Source organism: Aplidium turbinatum, chromosome 4 (assembly GCF_918807975.1).
Source record: "Aplidium turbinatum chromosome 4, kaAplTurb1.1, whole genome shotgun sequence".
NCBI lineage: Eukaryota > Metazoa > Chordata > Ascidiacea > Aplousobranchia > Polyclinidae > Aplidium > Aplidium turbinatum.
In genome coordinates, this window is record NC_137475.1 from 691973 (window position 1) to 713393 (window position 21421).

Consider the following 21421-nt stretch of genomic DNA (forward strand, 5'->3'; position numbering starts at 1 on the left):
CCGATAAACGAGCATGTTGTGATAAGGAAGTTGCTAATTGGTCAACAAAAAGTCTAGATATTGCAAGAAATATCTGCAAGAATAATGTAGAATACGAATCAGGTCGTACAGCAGTAAGATGTCCCTGTGACAGGTTGGTACAGTCAGTTGTTTTGTTTCAAGTTGACCACGACAGATGTCCTGCTTCCCTATTGCACCATCAGTGACATAAGAACCATAGGCTACATATATATATATATAACTTGTTCAGTGTTCACATTACTTAATCTTCTATCTTGATGACTCATGAATGTTATTGTTCATTCCAGTTGTTATGTTAAAGATGAAAGGATTGAGACATTTTCATAAATATATTGTTGGGATTTCATACATACATAAACCATTCACACAAAGTCTTGCAAGAAAATGTTTTCATACAACATGTCGGTTGTCATCTGTTACATGGCACCCATGTGGAACGAAATATGTGTCAACGTTCAAAGATCACGAAGTTTATGATGGGCATAGAGAAGATCATGAGGCCCGAGATGGACCCTCTTTATTTTATGGTATGATGTGTGTTACTACAGTTCTTACTAATATGAAAGTACCACTCACGAATAGGGCTTCTGCTTTTATTCTTGCCATTTTTACAAAGTTTGGGGAAAGACTGCAGTTGTTTAGTTGTGGTACCAATCAGTGGCGCATACAAAAGAGGGGCGGGGAGTTACAATGCCCCATAGTGGCGCATACAAAAGAGGGGCGGGGAGTTACAATGCCCCATTGAAGTTGATGTTTGACTTTATTTTGTTTCTTGCTTATTATGGCTTTATTAAATGTGTTATCCTCTATTTTACTTCACCAACACTACTTAGGTATCAATAGTTATTGTGTAAATCGAGTTTAGTAAAAACGTATGTGTGTTGTGAATTGTGATATAGCAATTATTATATATAGCCTAGAAATGATCTGTGACAAAACAAAAAAGTGAAAAATTGAGTAGCTGGCATCAAAATTTATTGATTTTTTGCTTGCTTTTGTTGTTTGTCAATAAGCCTAGTGGGGCTGCTTGAAGCAAAACTAGGTTTTACTGGATCGAGGCTAACCCCTGCTGGAATACTGTAATTGGTCTGTTTTTCTTAGGTGGCTAGCTAATTTTTTAGTAGGCAACAGTTTGTTGGGGCAGCTTACTAACACGAGCAACTTTCTGTACCTAGTTTTATGTTAAAACGTTTTTAAAACAAAATGTTACATTTTGATTAAAAATTCTTCTGTATTTTTTCGTTTCAAAATTGTAGCAATTTGGTTTTGTTATGAGCTTGAAAGAGAATAGAAATATGAAATACTTCAAACATTTAGAAAAAAAGCGTAGTAGGCTCAATGTTAATCATTGAGTTTGTAAATTTTTTTATGATTTTTGACCTTCTCTGTCGCAAAGTAATAAGCAACTTCAACAAGTATTTAAAGTAGTTTTTTGATATAAGATAGAATCTTTACGTAACTTTCATAAAAGTGTTTTCATACTCCACACAGAAAAGACCAGCCAAAAAGCATAAGGTCGCAATGGGTCTATTTGTAGACAGTGCATTACATTCATGGTTTACATTCCATTGGCCACCTAACCAATAATTTTTTGATAAAAATGCAATGTTAGTGAAGCTTACTTGACCATCTCGTGGCCTTCATCATCAGGACAATTACAAGCCTGAGGTACGTGGCCTGTCACGGTACACGACAAGTGGGCGAGACAAGGTGGGCGAGACAAGGTGGGCGATACCCACTTGGGCAAGACCAGGTGGGCGACGAGTCAAGTGGGCGACGAGCAAGGTGGGCGACAGACCAAGTGGGCGACAGCCAAAGTGGGCGACAGTAGCGCAAGTTTAGCCATTGGGAACGGTGATGACATGTTTAATTTATCTAGTTGCTTTGCGGCGTCACGGTTTATCGTGAAGCTTAAGAGAAACCCCTCAGAAAAGAAACAAACGAATGGCCAAAGAGTGGTTGAAGTGATTATAAAATCATATTTTCTGTTTTAGATCATAAAATATGACTTTTAATTTTTACTTTAAAATACAATGATTGAGGCAATGAGAGTTCTTACGCTGAGTTTCACGAAGCATTGGAAGCAACATTTTCATTATTTTTTGTAGTCTGGTAATAGCGCTTGTTGTTTGATCTTAATTTGCATTGTGACATCATCTTGACACATTATTTTGTAATTTGCGGCGTCACGGTTTATCGTGAAACTTAAGCGAAACCCCTCAGAAAAGAAACAAACGAATGGCTAAAGAGTAGTTGAAGTCATCGAAGCTTGTCGGTCGTTATAAAGTTATATTTTCTGTTTTAGATCATAAAATATGACTTTCAATTTTTACTTTAAAATACAATGATTGAGGCAATGAGAGTTCTCACGCTGAGTTTCACGAAGCATTGGAAGCAACATTTTCATTATTTTTTGTAGTCTAGTAATGGCGTTTGTTTGATCTTAATTTGCATTGTGACATCATCTTGACACATTATTTTGCAACACACAATCCAGTCTCTGAATATTTTAAACACTTGCGGTAGGTCACTAGGTCAGCCAGTGCTGATATCTTAACAACTAAGTAGCTGGTTTGGTAGGTACATACAATTGAATAGATATTTGAATTTTTGAGTGATTTTCAAGCGAAACAGAAGTTTTTTGTTAGTTGTTCGAGTGTGTTATTGTTCAAAATACATGTAAAAACTTACATACGAATCATTACGAATCACTACGGAGATTAGTATAAATTTGATGCTCTAAAAATAAAGTCACATTTTTCAATTTTTAGGTTATAAACAAAATGGCCCTAGTAATGACTGTCAGTCCAAATGTTTTCTGTAAACTGCTGATGCAGCTACGAAGCGTCTAGACTAGAGCATTCGGATTAAAAAATATCAGTTGACTTTAAGTTCCCAAGTTAAAATTATGACTTATGCTTCTTGAGAAGTCGCACATAGTCTGTGGTGGATCCTGTCCATTAAAGTTTTATTGGTACTTTCACATACAACATTGTAAATGTAAGTTAATAGCAAGTCTCTATGAGACATTGGATTTTCCGCGCACATACGATTTATAGCGTCTACTCTACAACACTAATTGTGCGCTGTTTTTTTGTTGTTGTTTTTTTCGGTCATTTATCGGTCATTGACCGATATGAACGTTGAAGAAACGTTTGTCTTTTCTAACTTTTCTCAGGTAAAACACGACAACGTTTCTCAGTGAAACTTAATGTTGTAGCTGGTCAGGAAGTGCAATTTTTTTTGTATCAGCTACTTGAAAGGAAATAATTTCATCAGAAAAAATGACCGAAATAAATAAAAAATGACCGAATTTTTACAAGTCATTTCGGACAAATGACTGAAAAGTCTCAGCGAAAAAAAAACAGATTGCGCGTGCTATGTTGGTGGCTGTAGCGTTTTCATCAGCATCGATGGTGGCCGGAAGTTTTTGCAACATACTCCATCGATAATGAATTAATGATGTTTGAAATTCTTGATGATACCTTGGTCTGAAGGATGGACAGAAGAAGTTGTGTGTTTGCTGGAAATAAAACACAACTTTTACTTATTTATGGTGAGTTTTGTCGATGTTGTTACGATGGTTGCTCAAGAGCTTTTCCCGTGCCTTCCATATCCGTGAAATTTTGCCCCTGTGCCACCTCAAATTTTGCTGCAACAACTCTCTGCGGCGTTTTCCTCTTTAACTCTTTGATTACAATTACTCTTTCAGCTAAAGCCAGATCTTTTCGTTTTACAGATTTGCTTGACATGTTGACTTAACAAAGCAGATCACCAAATGATTTTTCAAAAGTTTTAGATTCATCATTGCAACATTTTACATAGATTCAACGTCTTTGTTTGCAGTGCAACGTTTAGCACATAAGATTATGGTCTGGGGTTACAGACATTTGTCTTTGTTTTGATCGCATGCGTCTGGACAAATCGGACAATCATTCGATTGGTGACCTATATATATATGTAGGCCACGACATTCTGAAGAAGCGTGCTCACAAATTGAAATGACCTGTATACTTGGTATAAAACATGCAAGGCAAGTCGTAGTTGTCACCACAATCGAAAGCGTCTTTCGAACGATACTCAGCTACCGGTACTTTAACAAACAAGTCAGAAAAATACTTCGGTACAAAGTATGGCAGGAAGTTCCGAGCCACTATTGAGTCAGAGAAAACGCGAACAAGTTTTAGATGGCGGATATACGTATGTTTTCGACGAGCGTAGCGTATCATCATCAAAGCAAGATGATGTCACAATGCAAATTAAGATCAAACAAACGCTATTACTAGACTACAAAAAATAATGAAAATGTTGCTTCTAATGTTTCGCGAAACTCAGCGTGAGAACTTTCATTGCCTCAATCATCGTATTTTAAAGTAAAAATTGAAAGTCATTGAACAAAGACGGTTATTTTTCTTAAATGTATTAACAAAAGAAAAATGATCGAATCGCAATTTCTGCAACAAAATACACAACGTAAGATTGTTAAACTCAACACTAGAACTAGAACAAAAGAAGCTGTTGTTCGCTAGCCTGCCAGAATGAAATGATACGAATAGAACGGAGTACTGCCTCGCGGAGTACACGTGACAAGAGGAGTGCAAAAGTAATCAAGGAAGCATGCTAACTGCAGGCATTTGTGCAGTCATATTTTATGATCTAAAACAGAAAATATAACTTTATAACGACCGACAAGCTTCGATGACTTCAACCACTCTTTGGCCATTCGTTTGTTTCTTTTCTGAGGGGTTTCGCTTAAGTTTCACGATAAACCGTGACGCCGCAAATTACAAAATAATGTGTCAAGATGATGTCACAATGCAAATTAAGATCAAACAACAAGCGCTATTACCAGACTACAAAAATAATGAAAATTTTGCTTCCAATGCTTCGTGAAACTCAGCGTAAGAACTCTCATTGCCTCAATCATTGTATTTTAAAGTAAAAATTGAAAGTCATATTTTATGATCTAAAACAGAAAATATAACTTTATAACGACCGACAAAACAAGCTTCGATGACTTCAACCACTCTTTGGCCATTCGTTTGTTTCTTTTCTGAGGGGTTTCGCTAAAGTTTCACGATAAACCGTGACGCAACCACTCTTTGGCCATTCGTTTGTTTCTTTTCTGAGGGGTTTCTCTTTAGCTTCACGATAAACCGTGACGCCGCAAAGCAACTAGATAAATTAAACATGTCATCACCGTTCCCAATGGCTAAACTTGCGCTACTGTCGCCCACTTTGGCCGTCGCCAACTTTGGCCGTCGCCCACTTGGTCTGTCGCCCACCTGGCTCGTCGCCCACTTGACTCGTCGCCCACTTGACTCATCGCCCACCTTGTCTCGCCCACTTGTCGTGTACCGGGCCTGTCATAGGTCTACTTTTGTTTCTGTCATGAACTGAATGTGTAGGCTTTAAAATAGTCTCATGCAAATTTTTTTCAAAGTCCCCATGAAAAGTTTCTACTGACGCCACTGGTTCCAATATTCTTGAACATCTGGATAGTGAAGTTACTTTAATGGAGTATTGTAAATAACATTATGATTGTTACCCAGGAAACGAAGCAGAGTATCTTATCATCGGTGGGGGCGTCATGGGGCAGGCCCTTGCATTCAATTTGTGGAGGAAGTTGGAAAAAGTATCAGCAATGAAAGCATACAAACATCTTGGCTCCTGCAACACAATCATCGTCGAACCTGATCCCACGGTTAGTTACCACTTTGTATAAGCTGATTCATTGAATAGAAAGCAATAACATCTCATCACCAGCATGCACCATCTCTCAGCCGAGTAATTTTCATTTAAAGCAGTTTTTGTGATGTCACAGCATCCACAAAGATCCTGCTTGCCTTTCAACCCCTGTTTACAAATCTCGCGTTCTCGCTTGTGACTTGAGCCGAAATCGCTCCGTTGCAATTCTCGCTCAACCTTACAAAGAACGTCTCAAGCGACCACGTCACAAGCCGCGCAGTGTGAACAGCCGCATTGAAAACCATTGGAGCGAAAACATCTCAAAGAACAACACGAGACATGGCACAACAGTGTGAACGACGCTTTACTATCCAAAATGCCGGCAAGAGCAGGTGCAAAGCACTTACTTTGCACCTTGGCATTTTTTCAATACATTGGATAAAACATAGCAGTCTTAATGTTCCAAAATTCAGCAAGTACAATAATACAATTTTTATGTTGCATTTAGATGAACAATGAACATTATAATTATGTTACTATAGTGCATGTGAAGTCATCAAAAGAACACGGGAATTCAATACCAGTATTTTGTAAATCCAAAGAATATAGGCCTAGTGCACCAATGCAAATTTAAAATGCTGCAGTAAGGTGTCCATATAGTACACTACATAATTATAAAGCACCAACAGTGAATTAAAAAAATCCCAATGACATCACCAATAAACTAACATTCTTTCATTTACTAATGCTTATGATAAGTTGAACAAAAACTGATGTTATTTTATGGTTTCAAAAACATTTTATTGGAACATATTAGATCGAGCAGGGTCACACTACACACAAGGCTTTCTCAAAAAAAGGAGAAAGAACTGTATGTCATTTCAGGAGAGCAAAACAGAATTTAACAGATTGGCAACCTTTGCAGTTGATTTTACTGTAATACACTTTGAGTGAAAAAAAATACTTTATTAACCATGTGAAAATGCCTTGTTGCTAGCCTCATTTTCTGCTTTTGAAATCACCTTGTGCAGTTGCATTGCTTGTGACTGAAATCAAAACTAATCAGTGTCCATATAGTTGTTTAGCTCGCAATTTACATAACAGAATTCAGCAGCAGTTTGTTTCAAAATAAAACGTAATGCTTAAAACAGTACATGAAGAGTGTTGCACTAGGTTAACACTGGCAGAGTAGTAGGGTTGCATTTGAGAAATTCTGGACATGGCCATAAAGGATTGGTACATTATTTAAGTTTTATAAATATACACTAAAAAAATTTTCTCATTCCTGTTAGAAGCACTCTTCATCTTTATTTTGAGATGTGAACCGAAAATTTTCATCGTGGCTGCATGTGGATGTCGACTGGTTGAAGTGAAGGAGAAAAAATAACTGTAGAGACAAACTACTGCTCTGAGCCATTTGGAACCTTTTTTATTGAATTCAGCACCCCTGAAAACCCCCAAATAGCAATTTTTCCCGCTCTTCTACCATCCATATAAGAAATATTCTTAAAAATCACTCATGCGTAACCAGATTTAAGCCTCGTGTGGCCAAATTGCAATCTTTCATATCTCGAGAACCGAAGGTCATAGAACGCTAATTTTTTTTTAAAAGAGTTGTCTCAATGAGCTGTATCTGAATACAATATATCATAAAATTCTGAAACCATGGGTGTACATACTGTACAAGCACCTAAATTAAGGATGGAATGACTCTTTCAGAAAACATTCGTTTTTGATAACCACGTTCAACTTTTAAAAGTTTAGAATTTCTCCATGTTACTTTTTAATCTGAAGTTTTGGCATGCATGCAGCAAGTTGATTTTTCCGGGCGTCGATATTTGAAAGCTCTTTTGTTTTCATTCACGACCTACTAGAACAGACTGTTCACAACTGTTGTAGTAGGTCGTGGTTCATTAATGCAAGATTTAAGATCTCGTTTTGTTTGGCAAACATAAATTAAATTGCAATCATCACAAGATACTTGGTATACTAAACCTGAGATTTCGCTTTGTTTCCAAGAATCTTTTAAAGACGGCAAAAATTTACTTCGTCTTTGTCAAGAAAAGTTTCAAAGCGACTTTTACACCAATTTCATCTAAGATACGCCGAATTCTTTCAGAAACTCTTTAGTGAAGGAACAAAAGACTTGTTGTAAACTTTAATGTGGTTGTTGGCATTAAAATCAGTGTTCGATTCCCATCATGAAATATGTTAGCAATTACAGACTAAACAAATCATTTGCATCGTGAAAGTCTTTGCTTTAAATGATTCGTTTAAACTGTGAAATACCTACTATGGTGGATTTGTAAGATTGGAATGTTGCAGAGGCCTGAAAGTTGTAAACATGGACTGAATGCAGTTTGGTTTGTTTGTGCATCAAAACTCATTTTAACTTAATTCATCTTCTGAAGTGACCACCATATAAATATAAATAATTATAATTTCTTTCTAGCTTGTGAAATCTTCCACCGCATTGTCCGTCGGTGGCATTCGTTCACAATTTTCAAACCGAGCCAACATTCTCCTATCGCTTGAATCTGCAGAATTTCTACGAAACCTCAAGCTGGTAGGCTTTCAATAGTATTGCGCTCTATCATCAAACATATTTATATATGTAATGTATTATATATACTCACAAAACATATTTTGCATGATAAAAAGTCGTTGAAGCTCTGGCAACCTTGCTGGAGTTACCAACAGCTGGTCACTTATTCCATCGTAACTTAAGTTGAATTACTGAGATTGATTGTTTCAAGTTACTCCTTGTTTCCAAGAATAGACTCATTTCTCATCTAATCACCAAAATGACGTAATTACACTTTAGCACTGGACTCACTCTTATTCATGTTATGCGAATGTTGTTTGTATGAAGATTGTGCAGGAAAGTTGACAAGTTTTAAACATTGTTAAAATGATACCAACAATTTTCGACATAGTGGTCTTTAAAATTTCGGATTTTGTACAAAAATAAGGGCCACACTCAACTTGAAAGTGCCCTATGCTATCTCAGTAACTGCTTGGTAGATTCTGATGAAATAGGTGTCATGTAGTAGCTAATTAGTTAAGGATTTTATTTCTAAGTTAGTTTTTGTATATAAATATGCACGTTTGAATTAATGACTTTTTGACCTTATGGATGAGGTTATAAAAAATTGTTTATATCAGCGGATCCCGAACTTTTTGTTGGTTATTTCACCCTTTGAAAACTTATAAACACTCGCGGCGCAATTCAAAATTCAAAATTTCACGAATTCAAAATTTGCAAATTTCAAGTTATATATTTATTAAAAATGGTGTTATGATAGTTTTTAGCTGACTAGTTTTCTAATTAACTTTTGACTGACACTTAGCCACACAAAATCCGCGAACATCATCTGCTATTTCACAAAAACCCGGGAAAAAGTTATTTTCTTTGCACAATGTGCTTAAAAAGTGCATCTGCTTTGTCTCAGTAAACCTACCATTGTGACATTGACAATGTCTTGAAGGTTCTGTTACTTAATAAACAGATTGCAAAGAAAGAAAACTAGAAATGTTGTTTCAAACAATAGAATCGTGGACAAATAACAGTAGTAGGCTGATAGGCTCGGCGTGTGCGTGCTGGTCGTTTGTCAGTGCTGCCTGAATACCAAAGCTCCTCAAATCACACTAAAATTCTGAGTGAAAATTGTGATTGTTGTAATTATTAGGCTATGCCGCAACTTCAATTTCGTTGAATTTTTTTTTATATACTGTATTTAATTTTTTTTTAAATTACAAAAGTGTTTCTAAGTTAAAAGAAGATCAAAAAACATTGCAATAGACCAAGGATCTCAAACACACGAGCTGCATGCGGCCTGCGATGTATTGTTAAACTTTGAAAATATATAATTAACAACTATTATTCAGTGCGGTACATATTTTGTTATAGATTTAGAAAGATAAAATGCACTCCCAAATTACTCAAACAATTTGAAAATGCCTATGAAACTTCACACGACTTTTTAGCACCTACTGTACTGTGGAGCCCTTTTTAGCCTGTTGCTTGCGAGAAACTCGTATTGTTACATCACAATTGCGTTCTCTATTCACTCATTGTGTTGTTATCGCAATAGTTTTTTGGGGTATTTGCTAAAGCTACTTTTTCATTTTTTTTTTCGCGCTTTTGAAAGTTGATTGCTAGATATTTACTCTCCCGGTCCGTCGTTTCGTTTGAGTTCCTCTTTGTTTTTTCTTTTTCGTTTTTTGTGTTCGTACAGTGTTTTTCTATCTCTTTGTTTTTACTACTTTTTCTTGCGATCTAACGTTCTTGGTGTCTTCTTACTACGTTTTTTTTATTGCGCTTTAACTGAGTTATTTTGCTTATTGACTTCTTATTGTGTATTGTAGCCCTCATGTGGATTTACAAGTGTTCATTTGAACATCAGAGCAATTTGAGTTGGAGACTCTTGCAACACATAAACACATAAATTGTCCTTATTTCATAGAAATGTTCTTGTTTTCAATAATAACGTCAATGCGGCACATGACGTCAGTTTTCCAGTAATGTTAATGTCTTTTTGAAGTTATAATCTCGGTGGCCGAATAGAAGTAATCTCGTTTGTTGGTGTCAATTATGGGATGCCAATGATCAATATAAAAAGGAACTTCAGAAATTAAATCCTTAGTCCAACTGCCTACTAAATGAAACCAATTATATCTAAATCTACCCAGTGGTCACTGACATGGGGCAGTTGTTCCGCTGGGCTCCAAATCCAAATTCCCCCAAAATCCGAAATTTTGAAGATTAATATCTTGAAAGCTTGTTGGTCCGGTTTTGACAACATTTAAAATTTATCCATTTTTCTGCACTTCCTTTATGTATTTGAAGAAAATCGTTCAAGAGTTGATTTTAACCGCATTTGGTGACAAGAGGTGGAATGAACCAGCAAACTATTGCAAGTAAACAAGTGCCGCTAAAGGGAAAGCCGCCATTGAATTGCATTGTTCAAGCGCTTCCCTTGACATTTGAACTATTGATGCTTGACTAGGCTACCGCGGTTATCTGTGTACCATTGGAGAATACATAGATATCGTAACTTGTCGTGGTTTCCCTTCCAGCACTTGAGCACCGTACGTCATCAAGACCCAGACGTCCAGTTCAACCCCCAAGGATACCTGACCATGGCCACGCAAGAAGGGGCTGATCAGCTCATGAAAAGCTACAATTTGCAAATGTAACGACTTTGTTGCCTTCTGTGAATTACCTCCGCTGCAAAGTCCTGACGATAGTTGCCTGAAAGTCCCAGACAGCAAATAAATCTCTTTTTACATTGATTCAACGTCTGGGTAAGTTGAATCAATGTAAAAAAAATGGTTGATTTGCTGTCTAGCTATTTCATTTGCTACCTTCCGCAATTTATCCATTTCTTGCAAAGAGCATGGGCTACTGAGGCGGAGCACTATATGGGCGTTGCAAGTTGTTCTGTCGTTCATATCTTGAGACACCAAGATATCGGTGATTTCTCGCACGTCTCATTCACAGCAACTCGGGCGCGAAAGTGATGCTTCTGTCACGTGACCGGCTGAAGGAAACCTTTCCCTTCCTGGAGGTTGATGACATTGAGTTGGCGACCTACGGCCTGGAGAACGAGGGCTGGTTCGATCCCATGTCGCTGGTTTGCGCGTTCAAGGTGAGTTGCTTCGTTTCCCAGCAGACCGCGTGTCATCTATGACATCGGTAACGTGGAAATAGAAATTTTCCGAAAATTGATCAAATCTTATTTTTCTTTCAACATAATTTATAAAATGTTGTTGGCCAGCACAAGAACACGTCGTTCCCCATCACCAACGTCACAGGAAAGGTGGTCGGTTTTAAGAAGGAGGTGTTCAAGGGAAGGAGGGATGCGAGGGCGGCCTTCCATGAAGCTCTGGATGGGAGGATCATCCACGTCGATGACAGACTGGATGGAGTCTATGTGGGTGTTCATCTTTGTTGCTTTTATTTAAAAACTTAAGTTTTGAAGGTGGTTCAAGTCAGCTCTAACCTTTGAAGATCATAACCAGCAATATCTTTCAGAAAATCTCATGATAAAGTTTTTTTTTAACAATTGGTTTTAGATCGAGACTCCCGATCACGACAAGCCGGTGTACGTGAAGTGCAACACGATATTCAACTGCGCTGGGCCCATGTCGGGGCGTATCGCCTCCTTGGCTGGGATAGGGGACGACTCTCCAGATGCCCACCCTTTCCTCAAACACAAGGTAGGCTCGTCAAGAGATTATCAAATACCCAATTAGCCTTTTATATTGATGCAACGTCTACCGGCGATGAATATGTTCTTTGCGACTAATTGTTTTCGGTTTCATATCTCGTTGTCAAGTTCGTCGAACCCGTTTGTTTCCGAATGTATCAACCGCTTGTTCACGGTCGATGGTACGCCGTCATTCACCTTCTACGTCATAAGAGTTGAGTGGATATTTAAACGTTTCCGTCTAATTCTTGTTTCAGCTTCCAGTTGAGCCGAGGAAGCGTTACGTTTACGTCGTCCACTGTCCAGACGCCCCCTTGCTGGACTTCCCCTTCGTCATCGACCCCAGTGGCCTCTACGTCAGGAGAGAGGGTTTAGGGGGAAAGTACCTATGCGGGATGTCCCCAACAGAGGTGGGTAGGATCAACCGAGGCTCGGACCTCAAGCGCGGTCCCGTTTTTACTGACAACTGGCAGGTGGCAGGCAATTGTGCTTGTGTCTTTGTTGTTGTAGTGAACTTTCGAGTGGCACATTATCGACTGTGACGTCATAAAGCGATCAGGTGGAACTGAGTTTCACTTCAACGTTGATTTGAGCCGAGCCATGTTTTCTCCACTAAGCAAACTTGTTGGGAAACTACAAACTACTCTTCAATAAACATTTCGAAAACTGCAGTTTTAATCACCAGAGCTGGAAATCGAATTTGGAGTAGGCTTTATAGCACTGAAGATTAACAGTTGAACACACTCTAGTTTTCGAAACGTTTTCTGAACATAAGTTTTGCAGGTTGGGTTTCCACTAAATTTATTGTCATTTCGCTTGTATGTTCGTGCAGGAACAAGAACCTGATACGGACAATCTGGAAGTTGACTACGACTTTTTCAATGACGAGATTTGGCCGCGATTGGCGAAAAGGATTCCTGCCTTCGAAAAGTTAAAGGTTTGGAAGTTGAGTTGTTTTGATGAAGTTTCAAATTGTATAACGAACTTTCCTCTTCCATACAACGGCGGAAGTTTATTTCAAACCTATTCCGAAAGAGACAAGAAAGTGGCGAACTTGCCTCCTACACCAAGTTGATTAAAAATCGTCGTCTCGTTTAATTCCTCCTGTGTTCTTGCACTTGTATTCATTGCTGCTACAACGTCATCTTCCATTATTTTCTCAATAGTGTAGGTAGATGCAGGCTGCCCATGTGTGGCATGAAGATGTATGCGACCACAGCGCTCATCACAACTTCAACTCTCTCACACCTCAGCGTCGTCGTCTGATGCCGGTGCTTATCATCACTTCACTGACATCAATTTCTTTGTCGTATCTTTTTGCAGCTGACGTCAGCATGGGCCGGTTACTATGACTACAACACGTACGATCAAAACGCAATAATCGGTCCACATCCCTATTACACCTCCATGAGCTTCCTGACCGGGTTCAGGTGAGGACCCCACATGAACATCGCTTGCATGGGGGGGTCGGCACTTTTCAACGCCCCCTCATGCCACAAACTGCTAGTTGCGTTCCATGAAATTTTAAATTTGAGACTGAGCAATTCTTCGCCCTTGAGCACAGTCCCGTCATGCGGGAGCTCTATTCTGGGCCATTTTCCTCTTTAATAAAAACCCCAGACCACCGGTCCGTCCCAGTAACACCACCATGATGAGTGAGGATTTACGTTTGGGAGTCTACCGCTGACTCATGAACCTGCACAGGACGATTTGAACCTAACTCCATATTTTGTTTCAGTGGTCACGGCATCCAGCAAGCATGCGCTGCTGCCGAAAAGCTCGCCAATATCACCGTACGTGGGGTCGACGTGGACGCCACACGTCATCCACTCACTGAGTTCGGCTTCGATCGCGTCATCGACAACAGACCGATGTTGGAAGCGAACATCATATGACGTCATAGGTGTGGGATCGCGCAAGGCGTCATCTAAGCGAGCGGACTGGCTGGTCGTTCATCCTGGCCCCTGGAGGTCAGAATCGAATCATTCTTCAAAGTCCAGAGGAACTTTAAAGGCGTGTCAGTGCGCAATCTGGTGTTGGTTCAACTATGCATTGTGTCATCAGAGCTGTCTATGTTTGTTACTACTTGATCATGCAAACCCTCTTTCTCGCTTGCTGGTGATATTGAGCATCAACAAACGCTTCTTGCAGACCCCTGCTGCTATGTTGCATGTTTCTCATCCCGAGTTCGCGGACCCAAACGAGTCCGCCGATGGTTTTGAATGAGTCCGCGAGCGCAAACTCTTATTTGTACAAAAATCCTTGACTCATTGAATATGTTGGACATGGACTACGTTACAGTTTAAGTTGCAAAACACAAGTTTAAAATGGTTTTTCGGACTCAATATTGTGGTCAAATGTTCAATAAATGAAACAAAGCTCCTTGGACCCAACGAGCACCCTTTGTGAATAATTTATGTAAAGCTGGATTTTGAAGTCGATATACAGTAGAATTCGCCTATAACGGCACCTCTAGGGGATTTGCAAAAACTGACGTTATAGACGAATTGACGTTATAGACGAACTACCGCAAACTATTCCACAACTGCCTTTTGATTAAAGAAAGAGGTGTATAATCCAATCAGGGTTACTGTGTACCATCAAACCGACAAAAGGCACGCAGAAAATACAGTGAACAAAGAAATTGTTTAAAAAAAAATAACCTACAGCGAAAGGTAATACAGGTAATTTGCGTAATACAGCTCGTTACATACAGTAGTAGAGAAGTTTATTAGCAAAAAAGGCATTGATCTTGAGCTGCTTCGGTTTTGACACAGCTGTAAAGCTGCTTTTTACACGTGATAGTTTTTCACGCGGGAAAAAAAGTTAATTCAGTTAATTAGTTTATATAGTAGCCTACTGCACGTACAACTGTTGTTTTGAGTTGTTTAAAGGTCAGCTGTAGAGCTGCTTTTTACACGTGATAGTTTAGCAAAATAAAGGGAAGACAGTTTGCAAGCAGCAGCGCTAACTGGATTAAAAGACTGACCGTTCGTGGTGAAGGTGATGCCTTAAAGTGACGTTATAAACCAGTGGTTCTTAACCTTTTTTTCCCCAGCGCCCCTTTTCAGAGATTTCCATAGTCTGGCGCCCACCATAATATAAGGGCTGTAGCCTACTAATGACATTTTCTTCCAAGACTATAAGGCTAGCCTACAGCCAGTAGTAATTAGTTAGTAAGAAAAAACTAGTTTAAGCCGATGTTAGTTTTAATACTAAAAAATCAGCACAGATGTGCCTTAAGGCTCTTAACTTAAAAGTCTTAAGGCACATCTCTGCTGATTTTTTAGTAGTTAGTAAGAGTTACACTAATAACCATTATTGACTGACTATTATTATGACCAGTCCTTATGGTTTGCTTGCACTGCCTGCCCGCTGTCCCTGCCAAAAGCTGACCACAAAATGCCATTTACTTACTACAAGGAAAGGGAAACAATGCCCATTATCAACAACAAAGGCCATGCACAACACCATCCGACGTCCACGCTTGTCGGATGGTGTTGTGCATTGTGCTGTATAGGCCAACATAGAATGCTCTGAGAGAGAATCACTACTTCCCTTGTTAAACACAATCTCTATACTGTATATAGCTCCTCATCCTCGGTGGATTCTCGTACCCCCAGCAGAACTACTAAAGCAAATTTGCAGTGAGGAAAATATCGTTACACCTTCTGAATGTAGCGCCCCCTATAACGCCCCCTGAATATTTCCGCCCCTCTAAAAGTTAACAGCGCCCACTAGGGGGCGGTAGCGCCCAGGTTAAGAACCACTGTTATAAACGAACAAAAGACGTCTGGGGACCAATAAAGGGTGCTGTTACATGCGAATTGACGTTATAGGCGATGCTGTTGTAGCCGAACTATAATGTACGTAAAAGATAGGAATTCTGCCGGGACCGAGCGAAATGTGACGTGATAGGCGAATTGACGTTATAAACGAAGCCGTTATAGGCGAATTCTACTGTAATATAAAACGATATCAGATGCTGCGCATTGTAATTCGTAATTTTTGATTTGAATAAACTTGTGAAACTACTTCAAGGGGAAAGCCCTCATCACAAAAATGTTGATTTCCGTGAAGTGAATAGCCTATGTAGTACGTATACAAAGTTGGTATTAAAACTACCGGTGCAAGGAAATGACTGGAAATCTATTTTAGCTAAACTTTCAATTAACCTTGAAACAACCAGACCTCACCAAAGGAAATAATAATTTATTGCTCATACGTCACTGCACATTGACGTCACACACAATTCAAGCAACGTCTTCCCGTGAACTCTGCATTACGCGGTCGCCCTGTAAAGCCTCCCGTAGCTTACTTGGCTGGTTGGGGGGGCTGGAACAATCCTCCCGCGTTCTTACTGGCTGCTCGAGATGGCGCAAACCCGAGAAGTTTCTGGATGTTCTGTGGATGATAATTATATGCATCTGACTAAAAGAGGGTCCATATTTACTACCAAGCATGCAAAAGCAAACAATACAAGTAATAATCACAACAGGCAATGCTGTTGCGGAGAATTGTTCACGAATAAACTGCGAATCGCAATTGAAATGCGACAATTTGACAAGAGCGAAGATTCGCATATTTGTAGAGGCTTTTGACGCAGGCCCGGTTACCGAGATTGGCAGAGTGAAGTTTCCGATTGTTGAAGTGTTGCCGGGGAATAATTCCATCCATTAGATGCCGCTGAATGGAGAGCAGTTTTTAACGTGGGTTGCTCAAGTGCACACCCCGAGAGTCGAACCAGCGCCGTGTGATCTTGAAGCTTCGTCTACCTCTACGCTAACCAACTAAGCTATCGGGGCGGACATGGCTGACATACATAATAATAATGTTTGTGTTTATATAGCGCCGTAGGCGTCGCCCCTCAACGCTTTACAAAGCAGACAGTGTCAGTCATAAATACGGTAACGCGAAGTTAGCCGAGTGCGTTGCAATTTTAAGTTTAAAAGGTTTGATGCTGGAGATCAGTGGAATTTGGAGAAAACATCATAAAAGAAAACATTATATTCGTGCAGTTACTTCAGAGAAACACGTTGCTGATTAAAATCTTTATAGTGTGACGCTCCTGATCAATAAAAGGTGAATAGTTTTTTTTCATGATGACGTTTCGTCTCCCAGGCAACCCGTTAGACTACTGGGTCAAAGCCCCATTGTTGCATCACTTGCCGCTCCCCACCTGTCTGATTGACATCGTGCAGAGGATGTAGAGGAAGATAAAGGAACAATCAGTGAAGTCGTTTCCAGAGAGTCCTCGGTGGGATAACCCTTGTAGGAAGCTGATCGGGATAAACGGGAGTTTTGCTACGACCCTTCCTTCAAACCTAGAAGCAAAGCCGGTTATGACAACAAACCCTAACCCATTCAATTAGTAAAGTATCCAAACCACTTGTCGATTCACTAATTCCTTCAATATCAGCTAACTTTTCTGATAGCGCAGTGGTTAAAACAGTCGTGGTCCTGATCCACAAAACTATGGTCATTTATGAACCAGAAGCCACACTTTATCGGCCTAGTTTGGTTTCATTTTCAAAGTTTTTGAGAACGATCAATCTATTGCTGGAAAAAATATACGAAATCATTTCAAATAACATAAAACACAAAAAAAACGAGGATTAAAAGATATTTTTTAACATTTATCAGTTTCCACCTTTCACCACAGACATGAAGGAAACACATAGGTTATACTAGGTGGCGATAGAGAGTAGGCCATCAACCAGTCATAAAACACTCACACGGAGTTGAGCGTTCCTAGGAGAGCGGTAAAGCAGAAACCGATCGCGAACATCGACTTCATCCGGACCGCCGACAAGTCCCGATTGTTACTCTTTAGTTTCTCCTCCTCCAAGTTGAGTCTCCTCTTCTGGTTTTTGTTGACCGCCAGCTCCCCCATCGCCTCCTTGCGCTTCTCCACTGAAACAATATCTCACGCATCAGCCACTACAGTCGTCCCAAGTTTATATACTCCATGCTATGCTAGCCTATACTTATTCCCAACACAAATTCGATCCATTGTTCTTAAGCAACGCAATGACATTTTGTGGCTTCTGCTATTTTGAAAGTCAGTTAATGGAAATTTGAAAACGAATGTATTGTTGCAATACAAACGGCGACCTGTGGAAGTGCGACACATTTGACTTACACTTCTTGCTTTGCTTGTCCACTTCTGACTTGAGCTTTTGATATTTCTCCGTTCGATAGACAAGCAACCAAGTCAACCCTGCGAAGAAACCACAATGGGATTAGCCTTCAATTTGGCGATTGCCAATTATAACCAAACGAACATCGATCGAAAGCGCCGACGCAAATTTCAAGCATATGTTGATTGCGAAAAGCATTCGCAAGAAATCAATTGTTGCAACAATGGTGGTGTGTTACGAATTGTTGCAACAATGGTGGTGTGTTACGATTTGTTGCAGCAATGGTGGTGTGTTACGAATTGTTGCAATAATGGTGGTGTGTTACGAATTGTTGCAACAATGGTGGTGTGTTACGAATTGTTGCAACAGTGGTGATGTGTTACGAATTGTTGCGACAATGGTGGTGTGTTACGAATTGTTGCAATAATGGTGGTGTGTTACGAATTTTTGCAACAATGGTGGTGTGTTACGAATTGTTGCAACAGTGACGAACACAAAACATTATTAATAAGAAGAAAATCAGACAATCGAAGAATCACTCACCTTCTGCTAACAATGCAGTGACAACGGAGATAAAGACAATTAGCAAGTTATCAGGAAGCATCTTTCAACTGGTCCTACTAAAGCAAATAATACAAGTTCTGAAGCAAAGAACGCACCAAAACCCAATAATCAATGAACTAGACCTTCCCTGACCCACAAGATACTGCACGTTAATCGTATATCAAGACAAACAATAACTGTAAACATCAAGTTAGGTGCTCAATCGGCAGAATCCAAAAGCATCCATCACTGCAGACAAAACATAGGACAGAAGACTCAACTGTTTTAAAGATTTGACAAATGGATCCAACATTCGAAAAAATATCTTTGCTAATTACATCAGAAACAAGTGGCCTCCGTAGCATCTTGTTATAAATAGAACACAGGTTTAACATTTTGACAAAGAAATCTTGCAGTTGCAAAAGAAAATATGTTCATACAAAAGTACAAAATGAAAAATTGAAAGCCAGGTTATAACATATCAGTTTGATTGCAGAAGATTATAGTAATTGAATAGAGATATAATTTCTGTAACTAATTCAAAGTAAACTTTCACAAACAATAAAACCGTTCATGTAAAAAAACTTTGGTGGTGACTGAACGATCATTGCATGCAGCAGTTGAGAAGTTCTTCACAACCCCCAATACTTTATATGCAGACAGCCATGAATGTTTCATTACTTGAATGAATCAAATTGGCAAAACCCAGCAAACTGTACGAAATTTACGACCAACATTATCTGGGTTCAGAACAAGCCTAAGAGCGAATTACTGAGTCTCATAAATCAGGCACGCCAATATGATTTCACATTTTTCTGTGTTAATTAAGACTTCAAAAAAAAATTAATTGAGAACTGGCATTTTTGGATAGCTTGAAATACTCAGTGCAGAGAGGGTGATCAATGATCATACAGATGTGATAATTCGGTTATCACCATATAATTCAAAAACTGAGAACTAGAGTTGTTTGTTTTTGAGATGTAACCTTATTGAAGTCTTTCCACACCACAGGAAACTTGCACACCTTGTCAATGTAACACTCCGATCGAAACATGCAAAGCATTAAAGTAAAAATGGGATGTACCAACACATGCTGACGGAGAGCACAACTAAGCTGACCAAATTAGGTCATTGACAAGAATGAAATATTTGATAGGAATCTAACATAAGAACCAAGCAAGTAAATGTAATATATAGACTTTGCAGATTTAATGGATTTATCTTAGCTGTCAAAAAGAAAGTTTGCTAAAACCAATCACCAAACATTGAAAAGAATAAATTGATGGAAGCCATGTGATAATCAAGCATGTGGCCAAAAATGCAACATTCTCAATCCAAATCTTCAATTGTCATTGTTCTTGCATTGCTTGTAAGGTCCTCATCATCTGGCACATCTCCATCGTCAAATAGCGATTGCATTAAATTACTGAAAAAACCAGACTTCTTTTGTTGCTTAGCTGGTTCCACTCCAAAATAATGGCAAGCAATTTTTTCTAAATATCCTATATACAAAATGTCTCTCTTCAGAGATATTTGATATTGATCACAGAGGATGGTGAACACAGTGAGCTGCTTTTTTTCAACAGCTACCAGTAAAAAGCAAATAAAGTTTATAAGCGGATAATCAAATGGGGGACCTTTTTCAATCTTGGGATGCAATCGCGTGTAGGATATAAATACTTGATTAGCGACTTGATCATTTTGTAGGCACAAAAGTTGCAAAACAGCTTGAGCTAGGAACAGATCAGTTTCACCAGCCAGACCAAAGTTGATAGAAAATTCCTGCAACATATTCCCAAACTCAGCCCCATCATCGGAGTAAAGGAAGTTCTGTCGTGCTTCAGCATACATCTTCTTCTCCCAATAGTTGATGGCAAATAACCTCCTCAACTTTTTATCCCCAGTCTTGGGAACATTGATACAAGATGCAGACCATAGAACAGACCGCTTGTCGAATGTTTCCATCTCAGGCATACCATCTTCTATACTAGCATGAAGCTCCGAAAGATTGGTTAAAATTTCATCGTTCAACTCTTTGACATAATTTTCAAGTGACTCAACATACAATAGACTCAAATGTGCCCCACTCCCTGTTTCTTGATTTTCAAATAAATACTTTGCACCTTCCACCATAAGTTTTCGGGCCTTCCCATACTTCTGCTTTGAGTTGTAGCGATAATAAAGAGTTGTGTACAATTGATGAGCTTCATAAAAGTTTGAATTCAATTTACTTTTTTTCAACTTTTCTTCTATTCGATTAAGAGCAGAAGCCATTATTTTTAAACACTCCAAAACAATCTGTAATTAAAAGTATTATTGATACTATATACTGCCCCATCATTCATTTAGGAATGTTGTAGGTCAAGATAGCTTAGTTGGTTAAGCTTTCAAATTCAAGTAACAGCAAGATCAAGTGGCACTGGTTTGACTGCCAGGGTGTGCGCTTTAACCAGTGTTGTATGCGTCAATGAAATAAATTGACGGTGCCAGCGTCAGCGCGAATTGCCTAAAAACTTTACGGCGTAAAGTACTGCGTCAGCTATTAAAGAAATTGACGGCGTCAGCGATAATTTCTAGTGCTTTTTCAGGCAGGGTCTCACAAATGGAAGTATTGCAACCAAGTTTAGGCGAACAATGGCTATAAATAAAGAGCAGGCTTTATGTTTTGAGACTGCATTGTAATTAGCTGCTTAGCTTATTAGTTATTTACTTGTAGAAACACGAACCTTTCAAAACGTTTGTCTGACAATCTGCTGCGTTTGGGACGCATGATGTCCTTTCCAAGTGAAAACATGCGTTCCACAGTAGCGCTGAATG

The 21421-nt window shown here is 39.1% G+C and overlaps 3 protein-coding genes across 3 annotated transcripts; 1 reads left to right on the forward strand and 2 right to left on the reverse strand.

Moving 5' to 3' along the window:
- The first annotated feature begins 314 nt into the window (after window positions 1-314).
- On the forward strand, window positions 315-14376 carry LOC145768682 (FAD-dependent oxidoreductase domain-containing protein 1-like). The gene is made up of 11 exons (XM_082580246.1): window positions 315-548; window positions 5574-5725; window positions 8162-8275; window positions 10789-10904; window positions 11213-11360; window positions 11490-11645; window positions 11788-11931; window positions 12179-12331; window positions 12754-12858; window positions 13245-13351; window positions 13660-14376. Exons 1-11 carry the CDS (start codon window positions 323-325, stop codon window positions 13814-13816), a joined length of 1578 nt encoding a protein of 525 aa, XP_082436372.1. The 5' UTR covers window positions 315-322; the 3' UTR covers window positions 13817-14376.
- A 1741-nt stretch (window positions 14377-16117) lies between these two features.
- On the reverse strand, window positions 16118-18794 carry LOC145768664 (calcium load-activated calcium channel-like). The gene is made up of 5 exons (XM_082580222.1): window positions 18605-18794; window positions 18064-18141; window positions 17657-17834; window positions 17101-17245; window positions 16118-16325 (listed from the first exon to the last, which is right to left on the reverse strand). The coding sequence occupies exons 1-5, from the start codon at window positions 18663-18665 to the stop codon at window positions 16236-16238; spliced, it is 552 nt and encodes a 183-aa protein (XP_082436348.1). The 5' UTR covers window positions 18666-18794; the 3' UTR covers window positions 16118-16235.
- Window positions 18682-20896, reverse strand: LOC145768663 (Golgi to ER traffic protein 4 homolog B-like). The gene has a single exon (XM_082580221.1). The coding sequence runs from the start codon at window positions 20876-20878 to the stop codon at window positions 19934-19936; it is 945 nt and encodes a 314-aa protein (XP_082436347.1). The 5' UTR covers window positions 20879-20896; the 3' UTR covers window positions 18682-19933.
- Window positions 20897-21421: the final 525 nt, after the last annotated feature.